Below are 27,508 nucleotides of genomic sequence, written 5' to 3' on the forward strand. Positions count from 1 at the left end.
AACATAACATCAATGCTTCTTTAGCCATAATGGAACTCAAGAATGACTTCTGTTTATGTGATCTCTAGACCTCTCAGTCCAATAACACTCCCAATAATACATTCACGTTTTACTCACATTGCCATAAGATGTGGTCCAGGTTGGATTTTTTTTGTGTCTCTAATATCCTTCTCAATTATAGTATTCTATCTCATACTGAACCCAGGCTCTTTTCAGACCACTCTGATTACTAAATATTGACTGGTTCAAAGACCCACCTATTAAAAATAGACACTGCAGCTGGGCACTTAACCTTAATTTATTAAACAACAAAGAGATTTTACAGGAAGCTGAAGTTATCCTCAACAAAACCTTGACTGTTATCGAACACAACCAGCTACCCTTTGAAATTTATTGGGCCTCCATTAAAGCCATGGTCAGAGGCACTCTTTTCAATAAAGCATCTTATTATAAAAAAAAGTACTTCTCCCAAGAATCATCTATCAAAAATAAAATTAATAAGATTGAGACCCACCTTCAATCAACTTTCAATCCTATATCTGAAAAACAAGTAATCCTTTTACAGAAAAAGCTTTAAGACCCCAATAATAAAAAAAGTTATCTTTCCATGAAATAAGAGCTCTTAACAAACTACTCAGAGTGCTCCCACCTGCCATCAAATTTCCTTGCTAGAGTAATCAAGCAAAGCAAACACTCCCCAGGTATGACAGAAATAACCTACCAAGCTAAGAGCTACCATAAAAACCAAGATATAATGAACAAATCTATAGAGGTTTATATAGTTTCCCTGACCTTCACTCAAATAAATCTGATATAGAAACTTTCTTGAACCAACTAACTTTCCCTAAACTTAGGTCTGAACAAAAAAACACCCTATCATCTCCCATTACCTAACAAGAAATTGTTATGGCTATCAACAAGTTTAAGTCTAATAAAGTCCCAGGTCCAGATGGTTTTACCACAGCATTCTACAAAGCTTCAACTCAAAAAATATCTATCTTCCTTCTTCACCTATTTACCTACATTACCCAAAATGGAATAAAAGATTTATACTTAAATGCCACCAAAATGATTTTCATCCCTAAATCCAATGCGGTTCTTAAAAACCCTTGAAACTACAGGCCCACTGATCTTATTAACCCCAACATGAAGATCTACACTTCTATTCTAGCTAACAGAATTAAACCTATCATTATCTCCACTGAAAAATCAGAGTTCCCTCAAAATAGACAAACCTTTGACCACACCCTTCTCCTTGACATCCTCTTAACCTTTTCTATCATTAATCACAACCCCATTTATACTCTGGCTATCGATGCCTCTAAAGCCTTTGACAGCTTGAATGTAGAATTTCTCATATCTACTCTCCCTAGATTCAACTTTCCTCCTGCTTTCATAGAATTTATTAAAACTCTATACTCTTCCACTTAACCTCTATATCAAAACTCTTTTTCTGTTAATCACCCAAAAAACCTTTCATCATATTCCCACTCTCTTCTATACTAAAACTCCATTCTCAGCCTTTGCTGATGACGTTAACCTGTAATATTCCCTCCCCAATTCTGACTTCCCAAAATACTAGACTCAATAGATAAATAAAGAACAAAAAGTGAAGGACTCCTCCACTGAAAGCACTGTCAAAAAATCCAAATAGTAAATCCAAAAGTAAGGCAAGCACTACCATGCTGTGTATGAAGCAACTTCACTTTATTAAAGCAATAAAAGCAGTATCATAAGTACTTTCAGGTAATTCCCTTCATATTCTGATGAAGGGATTTACCCAAAAGCCCTTATGATACTGCTTTTATTGTTTTAAAAAATTAAGTTGCTTCATACACAGCATGGTAGTACTTGCCTCACTTTTGGATTCAGCAGATAAATATTCAAAATTCTCCAACTATAAACTAAACTTAGAGAAATCAACCATCTTTTCCCTGAACCCTTTTTGATGACTACCTAACTGCCCACCTCTCAAATCAAAATCAATGAGTCTTTACAGTATCTCTGTATTTCCTTTTACCAAGACCCCATCCAAAGCTATTCAAATAATATGGTGAACTCCACTGGAACTAAAAAAATATGTATTTTACCACAGATGACCAGGAATTATACCTCCAGAAGAATTTATTCAAATAATATCTCCAAACTACAATCTAACATCCAACAAGATTTGCACAGATGGGCAAAATTACACCTCTCGCTTCTCACCAAAGCTGCTATAATCAAAATGAACATTCTACCTCATCTACTTTGTTTTCAATGCATCTAACATAATAATCCCCAACACATTTTTTAAAGCTCTCCACACATCTTTCTTCAAATTCTTATGGTTCCCCCAAATCAATCAGAATTAGTTACAATAGACTAACTCTCCTGAAAGACAAAGGTGGTTTAAGTCTACCTGACTTCAAACTTTATTACAATATTATCAATGGTAACAAGATAGTAACAATATCTGATTATGCTCCCAATTCAACTATCTGGTCTCCTACATGGGTCAAATTATACTATAACTACATTAAAACATTCAGCTTTAACCCCAAAGCTCTCTTCTTTCTGAATACAGAAAGCCTAAAAAATGTCAAATTACTACCAGTGATTAAGCATAAAATAAATGTTCTTCAGAAAACTTTCAAATCTCTAAAACTGGCCATTGCCTTCAATACCCTGCAACCATTCCAACTCAACCCCAAACATAGACTGAACAACAAAATAATCAACCTGGATAAATCCTCCTTATCAGAGAATTAACTATAGCAGATCTATTTCCTCTTAGAAATAATTCATTATCTGAAATAAGACTGCATGTCTTTACCCAAAAGTTATACAATTATCTTGAGACAATCCTTGAACTTTGTTGTATTATCTTGGAAGATACCTCTCTAAATCTAAATGATATTAAATCAAATACTTATGGAATCTCCTCTTACTTAAAAAGAAAAGATTTCTAATACATACTAACTTATTATTTCTATCCAAACCCAAAGTGATCAAATGTTTTGAAACTACTGGAAAGACCAAGATACCTCCAGTAATCATAATCAAATCTCCCAAGCTATTCAACTCTCCCTAAAACTTAATCCCCTTAAAAAAAAGTAATTATACTCAACTTATGATCTTAAACAATGCATACCTTACCCCTGCTATACTTAGTAAAATCTATCCCTCCTCCTCTCCACTCTGTCCCCATTGTACCAATCACAATGTCAACCTGCTCGATATTTTTTGTAGCTGCAAATGCTCTTATAGACTCTGGTGCTCCCTTAGGGTACAATTGGAAAAAAGGGATATGAAAAAATGACTTTGTCCTAGAAATTCACAATATTACATATCTCCCCTTACAGGATTATCCCGACTTCAGACTTGTATCTTAATAACACTCTTTTCCTTTGTCAAACTTTATATCACCCTTACCCGGAAGAATTGATCTCTACTCACTTGGGATGGATTTAAACAACTTGCTACTAAACACGTACTTACCCACAAATATTTGAAATACACCCAAAGACTTAGTACACACTTTATTAAATATTGGGGTACTTAAATTATGTTAGGTTAGGAATATTAAATAAATTCATTATATTATTTTATATTATATATTATTATTGTAGGTATATTTTATGTAGTGGGAAATATTTGTGTGTGTGTGTGTATATATATATATATATATATATATATATATATATATATATATATATATATATATATATATATTGTATTAGCATTTGATTGAATAAGCATTTGATTGAATAATGAATTGGTTTATTGGATTATTGATTGCATCAGTAGTATTATAAATTTGGCATAAGTAGCATTTTGAATTTGTCTGATGAAGGCTGGAGTAACACAGCCGAAAGCGCTTACCATTTTCTTGTTATAATAAATAGTGGAAACTACGGTCAGTTGTCCGTTCTTGCTTTTGTGCTACTGGACTATTTTCATACAGTTTGTGCTCTGTTTCATAGTTAAATATTGGGGTACTTTATTTGATATCCTTCTAGCTTAATCTCTGTCAACTTATTTATTTTGTTGGACATAAGACGTATCTATAAATAGTTATTTGTTGTATATAAGTCTATGTTACTTTCATTGTTTTGCATGTGCATTGCCTGTTACCATTTTGTATTGCATAATTAAAATTGTTAATAAAAAGATTTTTTAAGAAAAGAAAATGTGTTTAACTCAACAATACAATAATAGTGTTTTCGGCTGAACTGCAAGACTTCATCAGAACTAACCTTACATACCCAACAAGTTACTTTTATACTAATTGTAAATAGTTATACAATAAAACATAATTGAGTGATTGATTAATACAATACTTAAGACACCACTAGAACAGTCACAACCCATAGATGCAAAGGGCACATAAACTAACGTAAAATATCTTAAAAGTTCTGATGAAGCCTTCTGATTCAGATGAAAATGCTGTTATTGTAGCATTAAAATGTATGTTTTTAATTTCTGATTATTAATAAGAGTCTTATATTTTTCACTTTGATCGGTCCAGCATGCTTGGTTTATTTTATATATTTTTTTAAAATATGAAGTCTGAAACTCAAATGTATGTCATTATTTAGTGACTTCAATCCTTCATGATTTTACTGAAAATGAAAAATTTTGTTAGAACCAACTTAAACGTGAGGCAAAAATCTGGGCATTCTGCAAACATCTGGACAGTGGACAAGGATAATGTCAGTATGCCAGGACAAGTCTATTTTTTAAACTTGACTGAGGGAAAGGAGATTCAGTCAGTGACAATCAGTAATATAGTTGAAAAGAATCCCACTACTTCCTTGCTTGTCAGCTGAAAAGCTTTCATGAAAAAATGATTGAGTTACGTTGTAGTATGCTGTAACCTAAAGTTTTAATAGTAGGCATACCATGTAATGGGCTGTGTGCCATGTGCTGAGTTAGTAGAAGGGATTTGCATCAAATATTTTGGTTGATGAATCAAATGCCTTTTTTGCCACTCTGATTTACTTTCTAAAGATATTGGTATCAGAAATGAAACTTTATCTCTAGGATATCAGACTGATTATTTGATAGAATGAATCTCTCAAACTGAACAGAAGTACCTTTCCTGCTTTAATATGCTCTACAGGATCAATGTTATGAGCAATAACATACCAATGAGACACTGTTATTTTTACCTATCAAGCTTCATTACAATAATCATTAATATAAAATTTCAAATTATTATATTTTTCTCATCAGTTATTATCAAAACCATTAATCTCACTTTTTATCTAATTTGTCATTTTAATGTAAGCCATTACATATGGTTTATGGCAAGTAAGGCTTTAACATTTAATTATTTTCTTTCATTATACAAAAACACGTTGAAGCCTGTTTTCATATACAAATTCTAACTTTTGTGTACCAAACATTTTCCAACCACATTAAAGTCCACATTTTTATGTTAAGTTTCCATTATTATACTTTTTTTTTTACTTTGCAGGCATACGTTGGAATAAAGTTACAAATTCAACTAGTCTGCCAGTATTTTTTCTGTGTATATGGTGTTGGTCTTGTTTCTATCTTTTTTGATGTATGCTAGCACTTGACTATATTGTTTTTCATTCACTCAATATACTACATATTTATATTTTATATCTGAGAATTTATGTATTTGCAGACATGTTAGTAATTTAGTTTGTTATTCTCAAATGATTTTCTAATATCTGATATTGGTTTCACTATCTTCATATCATATTTTAAGTTTGAAATGAAATGCATGTTTTAGTCTTCATGAAACCAGAGCAGGCAGCTTATTTCATTGTGGATCCCTGTGCAGAGAGGCACTGGCTGTGGATAGTTTTAGAACTGTGTTCTTAGCCAGCCAGCCTAATTAGGTTATTGGTATTAATCATAATTTTCCATTCTGTCATCATTCAATTATCAATATGTTAATTATATATTCCATCTAATTATGTTATTTTTGCATTTACCAAACCTAAATTAGTTTTTAGGCAGTTTTAAAACTGTTTTTAAATTATACCAAGTATCAGATTATTACTCTATGATGGTGATAATATGGGTTATACCAAGAGATATGAGCCCTGGTTTTACCAAACTCTTCATTTTATGCTTAGAGCTAGATGCAGGTTAAAATGTTTTTCTTTCTTTTGCTTCTTCTATCCATTTAGCATTTTTGTTATGTTCCACAGGCTCTTCATAGATATTTCTCCAAAATGTATCTATTTCTTCTTTTTTGGGTGGTCTTTCAATTCCTTTTGCCTTGTTTCCCAATTCTCTATAGAACTTTTTGAGGTCATCAATAAATTGCTTATTTTGTACTTTTCCTTTATATTTATCTGTGCATCTTCTAAGTTTTTCTGAATGTGCTGAGATTTTTAGTTTATTATTTGCAATAGTGCAAGATAGATCCTGATCTGTTATAATACTGCACGTTACTTTTATCACATTTATCTTTTTTCATATTTTGTTGATCTGTTCCCTCTTCTATGCTCTTCTAACAGTGACACATTTTGTCTTAATTGCTTTTTAGTTTTCTCTATTCGACACTTCCATGATGGTATTCAATTTCCCCCCTTTCTTTCCCTTACTACCCTGTGCACTTGTGGTAGAATTTTATCTGTTAATAATTTAGCTGCACAGTAATATATGTTGTTTACTTCTATTATATTGCATGGATCTCTATGAAAACTCCTAATTAATGTGTTTATTTGTTTTATCAAACTTCTGACCTTTTGGGTTTTATTGGCCTTCTGCAATATATTTCTTTCATTGATCTTAATATGTCTATCTGTATTAAATCAAGCAGCTCTTCTCTTAGCTCATTTTCTTCTAAACTAGGGGCACATTCTTTGTTCTCCATTTCCTGCAGGAATTCTATAGAGAGTTCTATAGTATCTTCCTGTAGTACATTCTCTGCAGTTTCATCCTGTGTCATCCATTGCTCTGTCATATGGGAACTCACTGGCCCATCACTCCTCAACATTGGCAGTGTCAGAGTTGCCACAGTTTCCTGTTCCTTCCCTTGCTGTCCAGCTTCAAATTAATGTTTATACTGGTTTCCTTTGGAAGATTCCAACATATCTTCATATGGCAACTGCCCAGTTGCTTCCCATTTCACTGGTTTCTCCTTCATTTGGATGCCTATTTCTCTAACCTGTTGTGGTGCTTTCTGAGTTAGATCTTCTACATTGAATCCTTCATTTCAAAAGTACTCCATAACCTCAGTTTCCATTCCTTTAACTTTACCATTACTAATCTTCTTTTCTACTTTTCTTCTTTGTTTTCTTTTGTTTTGTATTGTAAAGTTTTCCATGTCTGGATTCCTTTTCCTGTATTTCTCTTTAAATATCTTTGGTGCTGCATATTTTGTATTAATTAATTTTGCTTTCTTCTTTGCATAAATATTACACCATATTAAATCAATTTTTCTTTCTCATGTCCATATTTGTTCTTCAGATGTCTCCTCATCTTCCTGTTTCTTCTTACTTTAGGGACTTGTTCCATCATGCTGTGATGACCTCTGTTAGACCTTCTGCACCAAATCCTTCACTTCACAGTTATTCTATAACGTCAGCTTCTATTTTTTAAACTTTTACTTTGGTAATCTTCTTTTCTACATTTCCTCTTTGTGATATTATTTTTTACTGTGAAATTGTCCATATCTCGATGCCTTTGCTTGTATTTCTCTTTGAATATCTTTTGGGCTGCCTTTTTTGTATTGATTAATTTGGCTTTCCACTTTGAATAAATATTGCACCATATCAAATCTCTCTTTCTTTCCCATGTCCATATTTCTTTTTTATACTTTTCAAAAATATCTAGTTTTTGTTTATATTTTCACACTTCCTTAGATTTTTCTTTTTCCAAACAGGTCAAGGTTTCTTGGTTTGTATAATGTTTTTCACAAATTTGTTGCATTAATGAACACAATTTTTTATTTGAGGCTTCTGACAGTTTTTCTTGTGGAAGTATTTTTCTTTCCTCTAATTTCTGTCTTAAGCTTTTTGTATATCCTGTGTCTGGAAATTCTGGGCTTTTTGCATAATAGTAACAATACATAATTTCTTTCTTATCCTGAATAGACAACTCTATTGTCTTCATGGTTCTTCTTTAGCCTATCAGTTTTTGTGATTTTTGTGGACTGCTACTTCCTTCTACAACAGGGGGCCCATCCTCTCCCTGGTAGGAATGTTTCCATATTTTGAAGATTCTAAACTGTCATTTTTTCCAGTCCTGGCACCAGTGCGATTACCAGGATTGGCCACTTTTTTATCGTGGGTCTTGTGCATCCAGCTATCTTTTTTTTTATTTTTGACCTACTTCTGACCATGATATATGCTATACGAAATATAGTCTATATATCAGTGTCGTCTTGATGAGAATTTTGAAAAAACAATGTCTACCTAGTGAAGATACTCACCAAGACTTGAGGATGAATTCAATTTCAGCACTACTACTCTCCTTTACTTGCTGACTTATCTCTCCATTCAGTCTCCCTCCAAATCTTTCTGCTGTTTTTAATTTCTCCAAGTCTTTTGGGTTTGTGATACCATGATGGGAATGGACCCCATTCCTAAGTCAAAGTACGATTAAAGTTCATGAAATTAGTATTGTTTCACTCTTTGATGTCAGCCAAAAGTGCTCTTTGCAGCACCCGCAATGTGCACAGTAATCACTCCTTCTGCAATTCGTATGGTGTTACATGAATTGGTAACATATCTAAATATGATTGTAAATTATTTTTTATAAGACACATTGCTCCTACTACTACTGGAACTGTCTGGGTATCTTTCTCCCACATGGCTGTCATTTCTGTCTGCAGATCCAGGTGTTTTATGATTTTGTGTCTCTCTGTATGCAAAACACTGTAGTCACTGGGTGTGGCGATTTCAATGATAGGTTCATAGGTAGGTACTAGGCTATCTGTCCAAAGGCATTTATAAGCCTAGTCGGAATGGGTTGGCTTTCGCCACCACCCTAGATTAGTTCCCTGTGCCTCTATCCAGCAGAACCACTGAAATAATCCCCAGGGTAAACTTTCTGTTTCCCATCCACTCTTCAAGGTTTCTCTTGAAGAGTGTTAGTGAGAAGCTCTGCCTAATGTAGATTGAAATCTTGTTCTAGAGCATGGGAAGTCTCTGGGACAGGAATCTATCCCTCCAGCATATCCTATTTATTGCTGTGGTGAGGTTTAGATCCCTAGAGCGTGCGGCTCGAGGGGATATGGTTTTCTTTAGGTGGAGCATGTCCATCAATTCTGGGTTGGACATGGCCTTGTACATCAGGCAGAGATCACCTCTGAGTAGGCGGTATGCAACTGAGTATAGCTGGAGTTTCTTCTGTCGAACTTCATAGGGCATATGTTTGAGGCCAGTGATCCTCTTGGTGAGGTACTTCTGTGGTCTTTCCAGCTGTTGCAGGTGTTTTGTAAGGTACATCCCAAATGGGGCATTGTACTCTATGATGGGTCTGATGAGTGATGCATAGAGGGGAACAATAACCTATTTTGATCTGGATGCAAACTCTTTTGTGATTAGGTGGGCCACATAGAAAGATTTATTAACCACTTTGGCAATGTGATTATCAAAGGAGAGATCACTATCTACTTCGGTCCCCAGATCCCTTATTACATCTTCCATATTTAGGGGGCTACCACCTATGTGGTAGTTTGTGGGTACTTTGTTTTTTCCAAAGGGGATGATTATGCACTTTTTGTCATTTAACTTGTGGCCATGATTTTGAAACCAGGTATCTGCCTCAGTGAGACCCGTTTGGAGGATGTCTGTGTCAGCCAGAGAGTCAATTATAGCCTGTAGTTTGCAGTTGTATTCGAACTTGGTCAGCCATAGTCCTCCTGTGCTTGCCTGTACCTCTGAGAATTATATTCTGAACAGGAGGGGTCCTAGGACTGAGCCCTGGGGAATGCCACTTGTAACCGATTTAGAGTCAGACCTAGCTCCTGCAACTCTTACCATGTATGTTCTGTCCGTGATCCAGTTGGCAAACCATCTCGTGACGTAGGGCTGGTGAGCTTGTCTATAATACCAGAATGGGGAATGGTGTTGATGGTCTTTGCGAGGTCTAGGCCTTGCAAGATCAATGCTACTTTTGTCTTCTTTTCTTGGACCACTATATCCGGTTTTCTAGCATCTATCTTTTGAACTGTTGGTATTGGGTGATCCCATGTGATATAAACTTCAGCATTTTCTATGATTCTTTGTGGCTCATGTTTTCAGTGTTTTTCAGCCACTTCAATACCATAATGTTTGCACAATTTCCAGTGTAACACTCTTACCACATTATTATACCTTTCAGTGTAGAGTCCCTCTGCCATTAGTGTGTCGCAACCAGCAACAAATTGTGTGACTGCTTCCAATTCGGTTTTACAAAATCTACATATGTCTATTTCTCCTACATTTTCAATGGACTTTGTAAACCAACATGTATGTAGCCCACTATCTAGGGCTGCCAATATTAACCTTTCATTTCTTGGTTTAAAATTGCCTCTCCTTAACCATTCCTGCATTCGTTCTTGATCAACATGAGGCTCTTCCAGAAGTTTTCTATACTTGCAACTATATTTATGTTTTTTCCACATTTCTTGCCTTCTCATCTGATCCTTCAGCTTATATTCTTTCTTTTGTTTTTTGGCAGATTCAGTTGCTGCCTGTTTTTTATCCATTTCTGATTTGATTTCCATTCCTGCTTGATGTCGATATGCTTCTGCTAAATTAAGAAGAGACGTCATCTTCGATTTATTCTCCTCATGTTTCAAAACTTTCACTACATTTGGATGTTTTGATGTCAGTAAACATGTGTTATGTCCCACGATTGTAGATCTATACATGTAATCAGTTTCAAGGAGGCCCATCCCTCCTTCGGAACTTGGAATGTATAGTCTTGGTATACACTGATTTTTTTATAAATCATTTGGTAAGCATGAAGCATCCTTCTTGGTTTAATATCCACTCTATCCAGCACTTTTTTGGGGGCCAGTCAATCACTCCAAAACTATAAGTTAGGACAGGAAGAGGAAATTGATTTATAGCTTGGATCTTGTTCCTAGATGTCAATGATGTTTTCAGGATTAATTTAAGTCTTCAAAAATACTTCTTATTGAGTTTTATTTGCATTTGTTCATGTTTTACTGCTGATCCTAAATCAATTCCCAGATTTTTATATATGCCCTCTTGATCAAGTTCTTTTATATCAAATTCTTGTCCCAAACTGATGTTTTCCTGGTGCTGCAGTTTTCCTTTTTTAAAGGTTGCTTTTGCACATTTATCAAAGGTTGAGTTTCAAGGGAAAAGCTGAAGAGGAGACTTAGTGAAGCTGGGAATAATTTAACCCTAGCTAACCGGCACTGCCCGGCACACAAAACCGTGCAAACGCGGTTTTTATAGCAGGGAAATGAAAGCGATAGAAATTATCCCAAAATGGCCAATAAACTACTAACTTCTGGGCTGGAACCACTCCTCCAGGGACAGATAGGCTGCTCAAAGCTCCCCTCTCTCACAGGTGAACAGAGAAACTTTTTTCTATCCATGTAAGGTATGGGCAACTCAGAAACTCGTAACACAGCCCTGAATTCAGCACTAGCCTGAAAACTGGACTATACTAGCTTAGAAAGGCGGGAAACAAGGAATTTTTTTGGGTCATTTTTTTGTTTTTTTGAAAAGATAAGACAAAAACTGTAAAAAAATACATTTAAAGCAGCTTTAAACGACTACAAACAATCAGAAAAGGCTATCACACTTTAGTGTGCAGCCTACAACAGTTAAACAAATTATTTAAACAAAAAATGACTTTTTAAATGTGCAGGCATTCAAATAAGTACAATATGTGAAAAAAACAAGCTTTTGTGGTAGATAGGCTACCTAGTGCTTACCACTCCCACCGATAAGCTAGAAGGCTTCCCTCCAACACAGAAAAGCTTGGGGGGCTCAGAAGCTTACTAACAGTCCTGGATACAGCAAGTCTGTACCTGGAGATTGCTAGTTACAGGAAAGGCGGGGACCAAACGCAAACACGGGCTTTTAAACCAGAAAGCAGAAAGAGATGGAAAAACTGCCCATACGGTCAATGAACTATAATTTCTGGGCCAAAACCCACTCTTCCCGTGGTAGATAGGCTACATACTGCTTATCACTCCCACTGATAAGCTAGAAGGCTTCTCTCCAACACAGGAAACAAGCTTAGAAGTTTTTTTTTTTTTTTTACAGAAAAGCAGCTAAAACAGCAGTAAATACAATTCAAATTGCAGTGCAGGCTAGCACACTTGAGTGTGTAGCAATATTATGGCAAATACAGTTTAAATAAATGCAATTAAATTAAGAAATGACTAAAGAAACAAGTGCAGAAGGCAGTAAATTAGAAGGCTACTAACAAGCAGTATTAAGTGCAGAGTAAGAGCAACTGAACAGATAGCACGCAGAACAGCAACTAAAACAGTTACAGTAAGAGTAGCTGAATAAAATATGTATATATTTTATTTATTTATTTATTTACTCTTTTTTTTTTTTTTTTGAGGGAACAGAGCAGGATATAGAGGCTACAGGGGTTGTTCTTCAGAAATGCTCTTTTTGTACACAGTAGGAGTGCCTGAAATCAGAATATGATCTCACTGCACTCATTTCAGTGAGCAAATGAGATGGGCCCAGAAGGAGTATCCAAATACAAATTTACAAGAGGGCTGGGCAATTTCAAAGCCACCAATATTAACACCAGAACAAGAACAGGGACGGTGGGTGGGGAACTAACTGTAGAGACACAGCCACAACTTTCAGTTGAGTTAATATTCAGTGAGAAACATAAATAAATAACTTAAAAGCAGAACTATATGAAAAAGAACAGAGAAAAGTGTACTTAAATTCACTTATACATCCAGTTGATTTCAGGTAGATCTTAGCTGGAGCAAAGCTCAGATAAGCAGAAATAACCCAAAATGTACCACTTATATAAGGCAGGACAGGATATCAGTGATGAGGAGAAGCTACCCCCCACTGCTATCAATGGCTACACAGAAATTCTAACAAGTACTCTGTAGAGACCCAGCCACAACTTTCAGTTGAGTTAATATTCAGTGAGAAACACACTGGTCATCTACTGTTGCCCGTGTTTCAGGGAAGTATTTTCCAAACAGTTGAGGGCCCAGCACAGATCCTTCTGGTATTCCACTGGTGTGTGGGCTAGTGGTGGACGTGCAGTCCCCAACTTTGAGAGTGTGTGTTCTGTTGTTGAGCCAGTTGGCTATCCATCTAGTACTCTGTGGCCTAATTTTCAGATGGGCGATCTTCAATATGAGACATGAACGGGGGATAGTGTCAAATGCCTTACATAACTCAACGTAAGTTGTATGTCCTGTAATCTTTCATCCAAGTTTTTTGGGTCAATATCCAAGAAGTTCACAAGAGTCAATAAGCAAGATCTACACTTGATGAAACCAAAATGGGTAGGGTCAAGTGTGTTGAAGGACACCTATGTCCCTGTAGCTATGGTCCATGCCGATTCCTGCACTAGCCTTACAGATAAGGCTTTTTAGGTGTATGGGTTAATTGTTGTAGTCCAGCCTGTTACCACATTGATGTGCATTGCATAACACACAACATTTTATATTACATTTTGTAATGCGGTTGATATATGTGTGGGAAAAAGTACTGAGAACCAAGGGATGTACTACTTGGTGGGTGCCAACACATGGATGTATTTTAAATATGTGACATATAGTTAGATAGGGCCCTCAGTTTGTAATGTTTCTACATGTAATTTCATGTCATACAGAGGAAATGGACACTAAACAGCAGTAATATAATATAATATATACATTTCCATAGTGGTGAACAGCAGGTTTGTGTGACAGTTATCAAACTGCATATGTATGCAAGATACAAAAGGCCTGTGGGCTGAAACCGGTCTGTTTGTGTACATTGAAATCAAATATTTTCTCCAGTTGAGTGCTGGGTGTTTTGTTGTTTTTAGTTCTACACTTACACCTACTACCAAAAGATGGTTGAGAAAACACTTGTCTATGGTGCAGTTCATTTCTATAAACTGCAATGTCGCAACAATAAAACAAAGGTTGCACACCCTGTACTAGAACCCAGGACCATTTGTATTCCAGCCCTATACTTACACCTGCTGCCTCAGGATTAGTTACATGACATTCCCTATTTTACTAATCATTCTGAAGATCTCACTGTTAACCACAGTGCAACATCGCTTAGCAGGTTTGCACAAGGCCCAATAGTATTAACTGAATACATCTGGTTTCTGTTTTTGGCTGTCTGGGTCCTGTCTGCTTTAAGGATGGGCCAGTTTTGTGTACTGCTGCACTTCATGCTAACCGGATACGCACAGCCAAAATTACGATGAATTTTTCTCTGTTTGCCATCTTTGCACTAAGCGGTGCATCGCGCAGACACTGACAAAATAGGAAAAGAGAGGAAAGGGTGTGGTAGTTGAAATGAGGAAAAGCAGTCTATGACATACACACTAGAAAATGCTAACTCTGGATCCCACACAATTTGGTTTAGTGAAGGGAAGATCATGACTGCTCAACTTGGTCAACTTCTTTGAGTCAGTCACCAGAACTGTGGAGGAAGGCAAGATGGTTCATACAGTCTACATTGATCTGGCCAAGGCCTTTGATACCATTCCCCACTCAGGAATCATAGAAAAACTCACTAAGCTAGGCATCAACCCGTATATCACTAGGTGGGTTGCAAACTGTTCCACAGGTAGAACCCACAGTGTGACAATAGCTGACTCCAAGTCAGACTGCTGACCAGTCATGAGTGGAGCCCCACAGAGTTCGTTCCAGGATCTTCTCCTGTTTGGTATCTACTTCTCTGAAGGCCAGGCCAACACAAAGGGACTCTGGCTGACAAAGTTCACAGACAATTGCAAGTTGGGAGCTCTTATTAACTCCCCAAGTGATGTTAACATCCTATAGAAAGGGCTCAATGACTGGTGTCAGAACCATGGCCTTAAGCTCAATGCCAAAAAATGTGTCATCATCCCCTTTGGGAAAACCCAATTCCCATGAATTATCACATTGATGGCAGTCCACTGAACACAGAAGGCATTATACGAGATATGGATACACAGGTTGACCGCAACCTCTCTTTTGACCACCACATTGCCACTGTGGTCAGAAAGTCCATCTATATGGCACATCTCATTATTAAGGGTTTTGCATCCAGGAAGAAAGAGGTCATTGTCTCCCTCTACTCTTCCCTCATTAGGCCAATCATTGAGTACAATGCCCCATTTGGCATATACCTCACTAAACATCTGCAACAACTGGAGAGGCTGCAAAAGTACCTCACAAAGAGGATCCTAGGCCTCAAACATTTGAACTATATGGACACTCTAAAAAACTATTGTCTGTCTCATATCGCCTACTTAGAGGTGATCTCGGCTTGACTTACAAAGCCATGTCTGACCCAGCTCTGTCAGAAATGCTACATCTGAAGAAATCCCAATCCCTCCACACAACATGCACCAGGGACCTCAACCTCATTACCACAATCAACAGAACATGCTGGAAAGACAGGTTCATAACCCAGAGACTGCCCGTGCTATGTAATAGACTTCCATACATGTCAAACAGAGGACCTCACTGGCCCTCTTCAAGAGAAATCTTGATGAGTGGATGGGAAATAGAAAATTCACCCCAAGGATCACTCCAATGGCTTTACTCAACAGAGGCACTGGGAACTAACGTCAGGTGGCACAATGCCAGGGTAATCCTATGGGCTAGGCTTGTAAGGGCTCCATGGCCATTAGCCTAGTACACACCTATAAACCTATACATGAGATATTACTGCACAGGTCTGGATTTGAACTCTCACTCCAATGCACCATCAGAACACAGGATGGGTGCCTTATCCCTCTTGGCCACACACACAGCTTTGCAGCAAAGGACTTAACTCAATATGCACACAAACAAATGCAACAGCATCTGCAGTGGTATCAAAGCATACAAGTATTATTTGTACATTTAGTAGTTTTGAATGTAATGCACCTAGTGATCACACAACCTGTCATGATCACTGCTTGCAAATATACAGTTCTGTCTTACATTTTTTTGTTTGTTGGCCATTCTTCATGGATTTGAGCATTAATATGAGACGTGCAGTGTGTAAGCTATTTTATATCAGTGGCCTTAAAATGTGTGAGGATATTAAGTGAAAATAATATAATTTGTTGCAGTTGACAAAAAATGAAGAGCGGGATGGATGTGAAGGAACGCAATCTGTGACTTGTGTGCTGCTTACTTACATTTCCAACCTTACATCTAACACTTTGTAGATCTGACCTGACACACCCACTGGAAGTAAGTCAGCCTGCAGTGTTGTGGTTTCCCTACCCCAATCACTGATCAGTCACAGTTGCAATCCATTCCAACAGACCATTGAGGGAGTGCATGCACTATGTTTACATCTCTACACAGATCGAATTTTTATTGGATTCAGCAATTCTAATCAGTTCACACCTCATGTACATCTTCACTGTGCTGACAGCCCTTTATCAACACCAAAAGGCAACCATGTAGCTAGACAAACTGATGGTAGGAACATTTTCTTATGTTGGAAATACTGCACATAATGCTATTTCTTTAGATATATCTATACAGAGTAGTACAGAACTTCAGAAGGTATGCTTCCATTTGGTCAGTTGCATTCTGCATATGCTGGAATGTATTTAAGAGATATATGAAGCACAGGCATTTACACTGTTACCTGTATGCATTAGTTAAAAGTGTACTGATGGCATAGGCATGTTTGTCAAGCCATTTCAGAGGTACACATGACTGCCAATGAATGAAAATGGAATGCTATGTGATAAATATGTACAAATGTTGCAAGGACAGTTCATTTGATAGAAATGTTAGCATTTCATTTGTGTGATTTTCCTGTTATTTTGGGAGGCAGACATAGGTGAGTCACTGTTATGGCACCAACAAGGAGAGACTGTTCTTTTTGGGGGGGGCAAAGGTGAGTTACTGTTACACAATACCCTCCAGGTTCAAGACTTACCTTGTAAATGCAACAGTTGACATGGTTCTGTCCATGTAGACTCCTTTCTGTGGCTGTATTCCACAAATTTTGGAATATACAAGACAAACCAGCATGGAATCTACACGGATGCTCTATAGCTTAGTGAATAGCTCCACCATGGGGTCTACTTTAATTAATCGAAAGCTGATTCCAGTGAGTGACAAACCATCGACACATAAGCATTAAAAGCTATAACAACTGAAATGTAACTCCATCAAAAACGAAAACATCAAAAAGCAATAGTTGGCCCACAAATTGTTCCTAGTGTGCCGAACATAAAGCAGAAATGGCATACTCCTGAGCGTAAAGTAAAGAAAAAATAGCTCTTTCTTGAGCATACTATAGATCCTTAAATATCACTGTGTTGCACATAATCATTGCAATGTGAAGTTAAATTATAAATAGCTGTCTGCTCAGCATACTTCAACTCATGAAAACTTCCTATGTTACATATAGACATTATTGTCACTAATTGTGTTCTGTGCGCACTAAAACAAAACATGTAGGAAAGTACTCTATTAATACGTTCATAGAGAAAGTATTGCAGTTTAAATGTGACACGTAATGCAAAATAAAACGCATAACATAGGAACTCTAACTGAAAATACTGTCTTTAAGCAGTATCCCATATCACTGGAAATCCTACACTTTTAGTAGCATAGCTACTGCTGTCAGGAACTGCTGTATGTCATAATCTTCCTGTGTCTCTGGCACAGCCTGCAATCGTCTGTGCCGATGAACTCATTTTCTTTTTTTTAGGTGAGGGTGGACAAGCTGTTAGTAGTTGCAAACGCAACTCATCTACCCTGTTTTGCTCCCTGGCTAACACTTCAAGTATGGCAGGGATATCACAGATACGTCTCCCAAGAAGGCATCTAATCCTCCTATGCCAGCCCTCTAGATAGTTTTGAGTGAGTGGCAAAGACTTCTCGTTCAGTGAAGATATATTCCAGAACGATACAGGGTAAATAGTGGAAATCGAGTAGGTGCCATTGTCCTAATTACCTGTTGTCATGCACGACAAAACAAATATACATCTGAAAAGTACTCTAACAATGGCTTGCCCTCGGTAGGGAAATCTTTAGATAGCCCACAAAACACTGCAATGACATCACATTCTTTCAGAAAGGCTAACACTAAAAGCTTTTTCACTGACTGTTGAAACTGAACAGAGTTACCATATAGCTGTGCCAAACCAACAGATTGCACTTTATGCCAGATATTTTGGGCGAAATGAAATAAGCACCCTTTGCTGGAAACATCTGCAAAATTGTATGCAATACTCTTAATAACAGCTTGTTCAAAGTCACATAGCATATACTTTACTGATGGCTTTAAATGTGATTTATCTAGTAAAGAGAACAGACACTCCCACATGTAGTTGTATGCTCTGAACGATTTGTTAGTCATTAGAGAGTATAGCAGAGGTACACATTTCTGATTACTACCATGTCACAGCAGTGCATGAACACTATATAACGGTCTACAAAATCTACCTTTTGTAAGGAAAACACCATCCAGAAACCAAATGTTTGCCTTGCACAAGTCTGTTAAGTTCTGTTCTGTAGTGAAAACCAATACATGTAAATTACTATGTATATCTACTTTCCTCTCCTGTATAAAACTAGATTGTTTTAGTGGATATTCATCTAAAGAAACCATACTAAGTGGTATACTTGCCTTCCTGTTCTTATGTAGCTTTCTAACTCTGTTTACCATTTGTAAGATAGATCTACGGGTAGGTAAAGCCACAGTACTTTGCAGGGATGTAGTAGCGACTACATTGTTTACTACCAAAGCTGGTGTACTCCTACACAGGGTACCTAACTCCCTTAATTTTTGACATGACTGATACTTTTCCACATCTGCAGGCTCAGAAGCATGGTCGTGGGGTGCAGATTTTAATAGCGTCTCCTCTGCACTGCTTGTTGTGCTTATCGCTCTACCCTTACATTTTACCGTATGTTCTAGGCGACAACACCAATACTTTTTGGTTTTCAGTTGTTTTTCTAGGTTATACAGATAACCATCAACTATTAACATTTCTCTATTTTGCTGTGATCTTACAGTTTGATACGCTTTACCTAGCACACCAGGAGACGTGAACATTTTGTCAGTCATCAGCAGTCCAACAGGATGTGGTATGCAGACATTGCGTACGGTAACTATCGTTTTAAAATGTTACACATATGGTACAGATTAGTAATGTAGGCCTTCATTTGATTTAATTCATTTTAATTTGTAGGGATGTGCAGTATTACTTTACAAACACGGTTTACATTTACCCGCCAGTGCTACAAATGGTTTGCATTACGTGATCAGGAACTTTACGTGGGCCAACTAAAACAATTTGATTGAAGATGTTTCGACCTTTACGTTGTTAGACCGTTAAGCACTTCGATGCTTATGTGTCAACAGTTTTTCATTCGCTGGAATGAGCTTTCAATTAATTAAAGTAGACCCCCACCATGTTAGATTGTTTGATTAGCATGTAATTCAGCTGCTTATGTTGTAATTAGCATACCATGGTGTTTACCTTGTTTGCACGGGGGTGTGTGCCTCTACATGGTGTTTACTGAATTTAAATGTTTCTGTGGCCCTGTGCATATTGTGCTGCAATGTACATATGCTGAAAAATTACCCTGTAGGTTTTATTGAATCCACCTGAGTGTGTAGTATGTTCTGTTCCCTGGTAGGTTTTTTTTATACAATCTGAAGCAACTGCTGTCCCTGAGCATATGTTGTGAATAATTTCCCTACTAATGTTGTTGAATCAATATTATTCCAATCTGCTTCTGGTAAATGTGAGTCCCCAGCTAATATTATTCTTTCCCCCTGTGTTTCTTGCAAGAAATGTGTGAATTCCTCAAGGTCATCTGCACTTACTTTGGTGGTCTAAACACTCCCAACAAGTGTTATATGTTCTAGGGTTGTCTTTATTGTTACAGTTACACAATCTATAGTATTGGTGTTATCATTGGACATGTAATAATTACGTGTCATAACTATCATTAATCCCTATCATAACACCAGCTGAGTTTTTGTTAGAATGTCTGTTACAGTAAAAGCATTTATACCCTGACAGAACTGGTTTCCAATCATTGTTCTTTAACCATGCTTCACAAAAATAACATCAATCTTGTGGAAAAGTAGCAAATTTTCCAATAAAAATTGTTATTAATGCTTCTAGCATTAACAACCATCAAAGATGCATCAAATGTTGCTGTCTGTGAACTGTTAAATTTTTGATCTGGCAAAAATCCTGCCTAGTGTTAGTCAAATATTGCAAAATATCTGCTGCAAAAATTTTCTTCCTTGATCTTGATAAATGTACTCCATCCTGTCTGAACACGTGTGCCCAGTACTAGGCTTGGATGCTCTACATTTCCATTTTTTTAAATGGGACCTTTTTTCCATGCAGGTATTTACCACAAAAAGAATTTTATTCAAATTGAACTGAGTATGCTTTCTATATGTGATTTGTGAAAAGTATGTCCTACCTCCAGTACAAGCTGTACTACGTAAGAGGGTTGTAAGTTTCCTACTAGCAGTCAGAGAGTCCTCGCAAATGAGATCATTTGTACCAAGATGAATGAAAACAGATCCATACTTCCTTATATTAAGGCATTCCAAGGTGTCTCTCTGTTCTATTTTTGCTCTTGGCAAGCATAGCACTATTTAATGTTTATCTTCTCTGCAGATGTAAGTTATCAGTTCCTCTAATAGAATCTGCAATTACAAGAATATATTTTCTGACCAGAAAGTCAGAATCTTCAACTTGTAATACAGTAATATCTGCTCTAATTGTTACAAAAGAAATGATCTTCATCGCCGTTAGTCTTATTAATCCCACTGTTTTCATTGTAAATTATATTTGCAAGCATACAATTCTCATCAAGCTGGTTTTGTACATCCACAGCCTGAGCCATGTAGTTAACATCTGTCGTCCTCATTTTTCTTACAATAATGTTCTTCAATCCTTCCACGTTCAGTTTTGATTTCTTCCTTTTCAGCTGCCCATTGCCTCTTTTTTCTACCTTCTCTTTTGGAAAAATGATGCCTTTTCTGGCAGACTGAAGTTCTCCTGATAAAAACAAATGTTATCATTCCCTGTAACCTGTGCATTACATAACAAAGCAATGTCCTTTTTAGTGCGTATTCTCTTTACGTTACATTTATCAGTTTCTTTTTTTCCTTGCTATTTGCTGTGAACTTCTTTTTTTTCTTTTTTTGTTTCCTTCTAAACACTCTGAATCCTCAGACTGTTGAATAATTGCATCCAGAATTCCAAAGTTGTCAGGGGCATCATCTTGTTTCATAAGGGTTGAATGATCCTTACAGACAATAGACACTTCATTTCCTAAAAGTGTTGTTTTTGCTCTTTGCCTAACATTATTTATCTCACCAGTCCAGTCATTAGTATATATAAAAAGCCATTCCAATTGCACAAGTGCAATCATTGTTAGTAAGTCTACATTTACTTCTAATGATGGTAAGCAAATCATCCAAATTTTTACATGAGGAACACAGATCACCAGTGTTATCAGTTGTTACCTTTAAATATTGCATAGCATTTATTTTACTGTACAAAATATTTGTTTTTTAGCAGATCATTAATGGCATACTCATTTAAAGAATCCATATTCAGCTTCAAATGAATAAAAATTATAAAATAAAAGAATAATCAAAATCAGTAACCACAGAATTCAAAGAAAACTTAAATCAACTTCTGTGAGAAAAATCAGACAAGTAATACACAACTAAATACTAATGTAAGTACAGTAAATCTGTTGTACTGACTGTACAAGTTCTGAAACTCGGACAAAAGCTGTAATTCCTTTATTGTTGCTCACAGTTGCCTTTCTTTTTTAAAGTAGAGATCAATAAATCATAAACCAAGATATGATTGTTTATATAAGCTCTGGTTTGTCCAGTGAAAATTAAAGGTAAAACAACAAAGTACAAATCAAACTGAATCTTCTTGTCTACAAGTTATCTGTTCCTTCCTACAAGCAGTGAAAAACAGTGGCAAAAAATAAAATATAAATAAACATTTGCATTATTTTCTATAGTTTACTTATGGACAAGGTGGAACAGATGAGTGTGATGTCTTCAACATATTGTATGTTGATGGCAAGTTTAGTAGCAGTATGGAATTTATTTATGAAGATGTTACATACAAGGGGCCCAGTTTTGATCTTCATACTCTTGTGAGTGCCAGGAGATGTAATAGTAGCCACAGTCCTTCAATTACATTGAATATCGGCTTAAAATGTCTAATCTGTTTATCAAACCTTCCAAAAGTCAACTCATTTTCTTCTCATCAAAACAATACCTGAGCAAGAAACATACATTTCTCAATGCCACAAGTAACAGCAGTATAATAGAAACTGTAAGTCAGACAAAGCTTTTTAGAATTATAATTAATGACAGTCTCAAGTCTAACCATCATATACTTCACTCTATCAAACAAAAACAAAAAATAACAAAACTAGTACCAATCTACAGATAGTTCCAGGTATACTTTATCACCACCTGTCTTCTTCCATCACTAATTTGTGCCTCCCCAATACTGATAAACATTATTATCACCAGTAAAATTAAACTGGCAGCATGCTGTAAAAAGTATTAAAATTTGTAACAAATCTTCCATATAAATCTTGCATTGCCTGGCATTAAAATAACTAAATGGTCTCAAACTTCCTAACCAGGTTAGCTACTCACAATTAATCCCCACATATAATGTATTACACTCTCCAAAGAAATGTGCAGTACTACAAGACAATCTGCAGTACTTTCATCCAACTAGAGATTTCTGTTCAAGTAACAAATTAATGTTATCACACATTAAGTCTTGAAACACTTCTGGAGACTGTCTCTCTACTGCCACTATGTCTCAAAGCTCTGGAACCCCATCCCGTCTTACTTAAAGCAGATAAAAATACAAATTCTTACAAAACCATACTTAAAAAGACCTACAGCAAACCTGGCACTGCCTTCTTGCTTCCTGGCTGTTGTCCTCCATAGATTGCTCTTGCTAGTAACTTCAAGTTCCGCATTGCATTTGCCTGCTGTAGTATATCTGCCTCCATCTATCTATTCCACTAACCTTACTGATACTTTTCAATCTTTCACACCTCTCCTGTGCTGACTTATCACACCACTGCAAAAACAGCTGTTCCTCTAACTCTCTTCCTCTTCATACCTTCCATATTGTCTATAATTACTAATATTTTCCCCGTATTATCCATCCACTGATGATACTTTCCTTTGTGCAACTCCTCTTTGAGCTCAAGGTGTTCAGCATATAACCTTTTCTGTTTGCATTTAATTGTTGTTAGTATTGCACGAAACATATGTAAAACTCTATTTACTTATTTAGGAATTGTATATATCAAAATAATTGTTACCTTTATGTATTACATGTATTTGTATTGTACAGCCTTTCTTCTCAGGCCTGTCTGGTTAACAAAGACAGACAAATAACTAAATAAATAAACAAACTTAAATACAGAGAGGTTCATCAACAGTATGCCCCCTCTGCATATCTTCATGCAGATAGGATCATTGACAATGTGCTACTCTGTGTAATGATACACAGAATACCACTGGCAAAGTTCCACTGCACATATTATAATATAGAGAGAATCACTGACAATGAGTTACTCTTCACACCGTCGTGCAGAAAGGCTCATCAACATTGTACCACTGAGCATATCATGATAAAGAGTGGTTTATTGACAACATGCCACTCTATGACATTATACAGAGAGGATGATCACCAATGTATCACTCTTCATATCATGGTACTGACAGCAGCCCTAAAGATATGTCACAATACAGCAAGATACAGAGTGGATCACTGACAATTTACCACTCTATATCATGACAGAGAGAGGACCATCAGCAATGTACCATTCTATAACATGATACACAGAGGATCTATGACAATGTGCCTCTTTCTCTCATGATAAAAGCAGGGCCATCAGCAATGTACCACTCTATAACATGATACACAGAGGATCCATGACAATGTGCCTCTTTCTCTCATGCTAAAGCCAGAATCATCAACAATGTGCCACTCTACATATCATGATACAAAAGGAATCAAAGACAGAAAGGATCATCAACAATGTGCCACTCTATAACATGATGCACGGAGTATCCATGACATTGTGCCTCTCTATATCATGATAAACAGAGGATCATCAACAATGTGCCACTCTATAACATGATATACAGAGGATCGATGACAATGTGCTTCTCTGTATCATGATACAGAAAGGATCACCAACAATGTGCCACCCTACATATCATGATGCTGAGTGTATCATTAACAATGTTTCCCGCTTTATCATGATATAGAGGGGATCTATGACAATGTGCTATTTTGTAATTCATGATAAAGAAAGGATTATGGACGATGTGCCACTCTATATCATGATACATAGAGGATCAATGACAAAGTGCCAGTCTGTATTATGATACAGAAGGGATCAACAATGTGCCACCTTACATATAATGATACACAGAGGATCAATGACAATGTGCCACTCTGTATTATGATACAGCAAGGATCAACAACAGTGTGCCACTCTACATATCAGGATACTGACCATATCTTTAACAATGCACCCCTCTCTGTTATGATACAGAGGTAATCTTTTACAATGTTCCACTCTGTACATTATGATAAAGAATGTCCATGTGCCAGTCTATATCATGATACAAGAGAACTGGCAACATGTTAGTCCACATATCATAAGACAAAGTGTACCTTACTACATACCATGATACCCAGTGCATCATAAGCAAGGTGAACAGTATCATTCATGCCCAGTCAATTATTCCATCTGGCTTGTTCTTTTTTTTGTTGTGCTAATATGAGTAAATGTATATTCAGAAATGTATTTCCTTAGTAATTTGTTATCATATCTCTTGTTTCTCTATCATGAAAATGCACAGTTTCAATCATACATTTAGTTAGTTAGTTTACCCTGTGTAGAATCATTCATAGTGGTAATGTGATATAGATACATAGTGTTCACTAGTAATGTATTTAAACTGAATTTAAAATTCAATTACATTTTTGCAGAACTGTATTAACACTGTTTACAATGAGGCTGATACCACCACTATGTCATCTAAGAAATAGGAAGGAGTTATGGAGGCACTAACCCACCTTTATTTTCAATCCCTCCTAGGGCTAGAGATACTAGACAATATAGCCCAACATACAGCAGAATCCACAGAAATTTATATAGGCATTGGCAGTAACATAATTGTACAAGCAACACTGAACTGATTTTTCATTTAGAAAAAGATCATTTTGAATTTTCACATAGGTACTCTTCATTACTGACAGAATAAATTAGCTTACAGTTGATGTCCAAAGAAGCCTTTCAATGAGTCTGATAACAGCTAGATACCTATTAAGCCAGTAGAAGGAATTGTTCTTAATTTAGAAGTGCTTTCCAGCCCACATCACAGAGCTACTTATAAGCATGGTATTTTCTCATATATATGTATGTGTGTGTGTGTGTATGTATGTATGTATATATATATATATATATATATATATATATATATATATATATATATATATGTATGGGTCTATTTCAGTAGACTGAAATTACACTTAATTGAAACTTACTTTACCGAGATGACATCACCGAAGTTTGAATGAACCGAAGCTTCACATTACTGCATTTTTTTACACGGAATGGAAGCACTTTGCCAACATGGGAAAATTTACCTTTTTTCTCCACTGTAGTGCGATACCGGAGTTGCTGTATTTAGTTGTTGGGAGTGTGAGAGCAGTGGGTGGGTTTTTATACTGCAGTGTGTTTTTACATTGAATGTTGGCCAAGTGCTTCCATTCTCTGTAAAAAAAAAAATGCAGTAATGTGGACCTTTAGTTTATTCAAAGTTCAGTGATGTCATCTCTATAAAGTAAGTACCAGATAAGTGTAATTTCAGTTTACTGAAGTAGACCTATATAATATATGTAGACTATATATATATATATATATATATATATATATATATATATATATATATATATATATATATATATATATATATATATATATATATACACGTGTGTGTGTATATGTTTACTATCATTTCACCGATCATACTTTGTGTGAGTTATCATTTCAATGAACCAGATAGGTGAAAAATTAAAACAATCACTGATACAAAAGATGAACGTAAAAGTGGAGAATGTCAAATCTGACTTAATTCAAACATTCTCCACACTTCCAAAACTGGTACTACTGTGCAAAACACAGCAAAGAACATTTTTACAGGGGGACAAGCCCCCTGCACCCCCCACACCCCTTGGTATTATATATATACAAACTCCAAGATCACACTTCAGTGAGTGAAAGGGTACATTTCCCGATCCCCACAATAGTGCAATCTGTATTAAAATGTTGAAATTCACAGCAGTGAATGCTCTTGTGCATTCCCTCTTGTGCATATCAGCATTTTTTTTTCGTTCCTTTGATACTATCAAATTGGGCGTTCGGAGTAATGTAAATCAAACAAAGTCCGATTTCCCTTTTGATAGTAAACCTATATATATATATATATATATATATATATATATATATATATATATATATATATATATATAGCTGTAGTTCAAAGTTAGTAAGTTTGTTCACTTGTCTTACATCTTCTGGGAGTTTGTTCCAACTGGACATTGTATTTTAAGATAAGGCTTTTTCAGTAGTGGCTAAGTTGTTTAAGGGGGCTAAGTGCTATGTGTATAATTACAATTCCTATTAAAATATCAGGTCTTCAATTGTGGGCATCATCCAGTATTAAGGAGCATGTAAGTAAGGATGTTAAGCGGTACTTCATTTCTTGCTGAAAACCGTAAGCCGTCTCCCATTCGTTATTGCTGTGCTAGGTTCAGTTACATTGATGAAGCTTAGTATTCTCTTTTCAGTGGTTTGTAATAATGTAGCCAAGTTTGCAGCAGTAAAAGGCAGACAATATTTGATCATAGGAATGAGTACAGTGATGGCTATGGATCATCTGCCTTCTGGGTTGAGGAGATTGGAATTGATAAGCTGGTTTAAGTGACCCTAGTACTTCATTAACTTGTGTTTCTAAGTGAAAAATAAAATAAGTATAACAGGATCTTATAGAGTTCCTAATTATCTTTGAGAGTTGGATAGAGGCAAAATGTTAAAAGATGGATCAGTGATAACAGGGATAGGGGCATATTTAGTCTTTTTTTTAGATGTATCAATCCTTACTGATTATATTAGAAAAATATACAGTTTTGTATTTAATGCTGGTAAAAGTCTTGCTTATAACAGGAAACATTTGCGCATAGATCATATTCATGAAGTACAAATGCATATGGTTCAGCTTTCTTAACAGGCACTGAGCAGAAATAGCATGTGTGGATGTTGTGACATCCACAGTATTACCTGACACAATACCCACAT

General features: G+C 36.2%; 1 protein-coding gene across 1 annotated transcript in view; it reads left to right on the top strand.

Moving 5' to 3' along the window:
- Positions 1 to 27,508, top strand: part of LOC122790049 (gamma-aminobutyric acid receptor subunit alpha-3-like) — a 1,812,576-nt gene that overhangs the window by 785,759 nt on the left and 999,309 nt on the right. The window contains exons 6-7 of the mRNA XM_044057615.1: positions 8,237 to 8,255; positions 13,454 to 13,468. Of these exons, the coding sequence (XP_043913550.1) occupies positions 8,237 to 8,255; positions 13,454 to 13,468 (34 nt within the window). The remainder of the gene's footprint in view (positions 1 to 8,236; positions 8,256 to 13,453; positions 13,469 to 27,508) is intronic.

This window comes from Protopterus annectens, chromosome 15.part0 (assembly GCF_019279795.1).
Source record: "Protopterus annectens isolate FY-2018-M chromosome 15.part0, PAN1.0, whole genome shotgun sequence".
Lineage (NCBI taxonomy): Eukaryota > Metazoa > Chordata > Ceratodontiformes > Protopteridae > Protopterus > Protopterus annectens.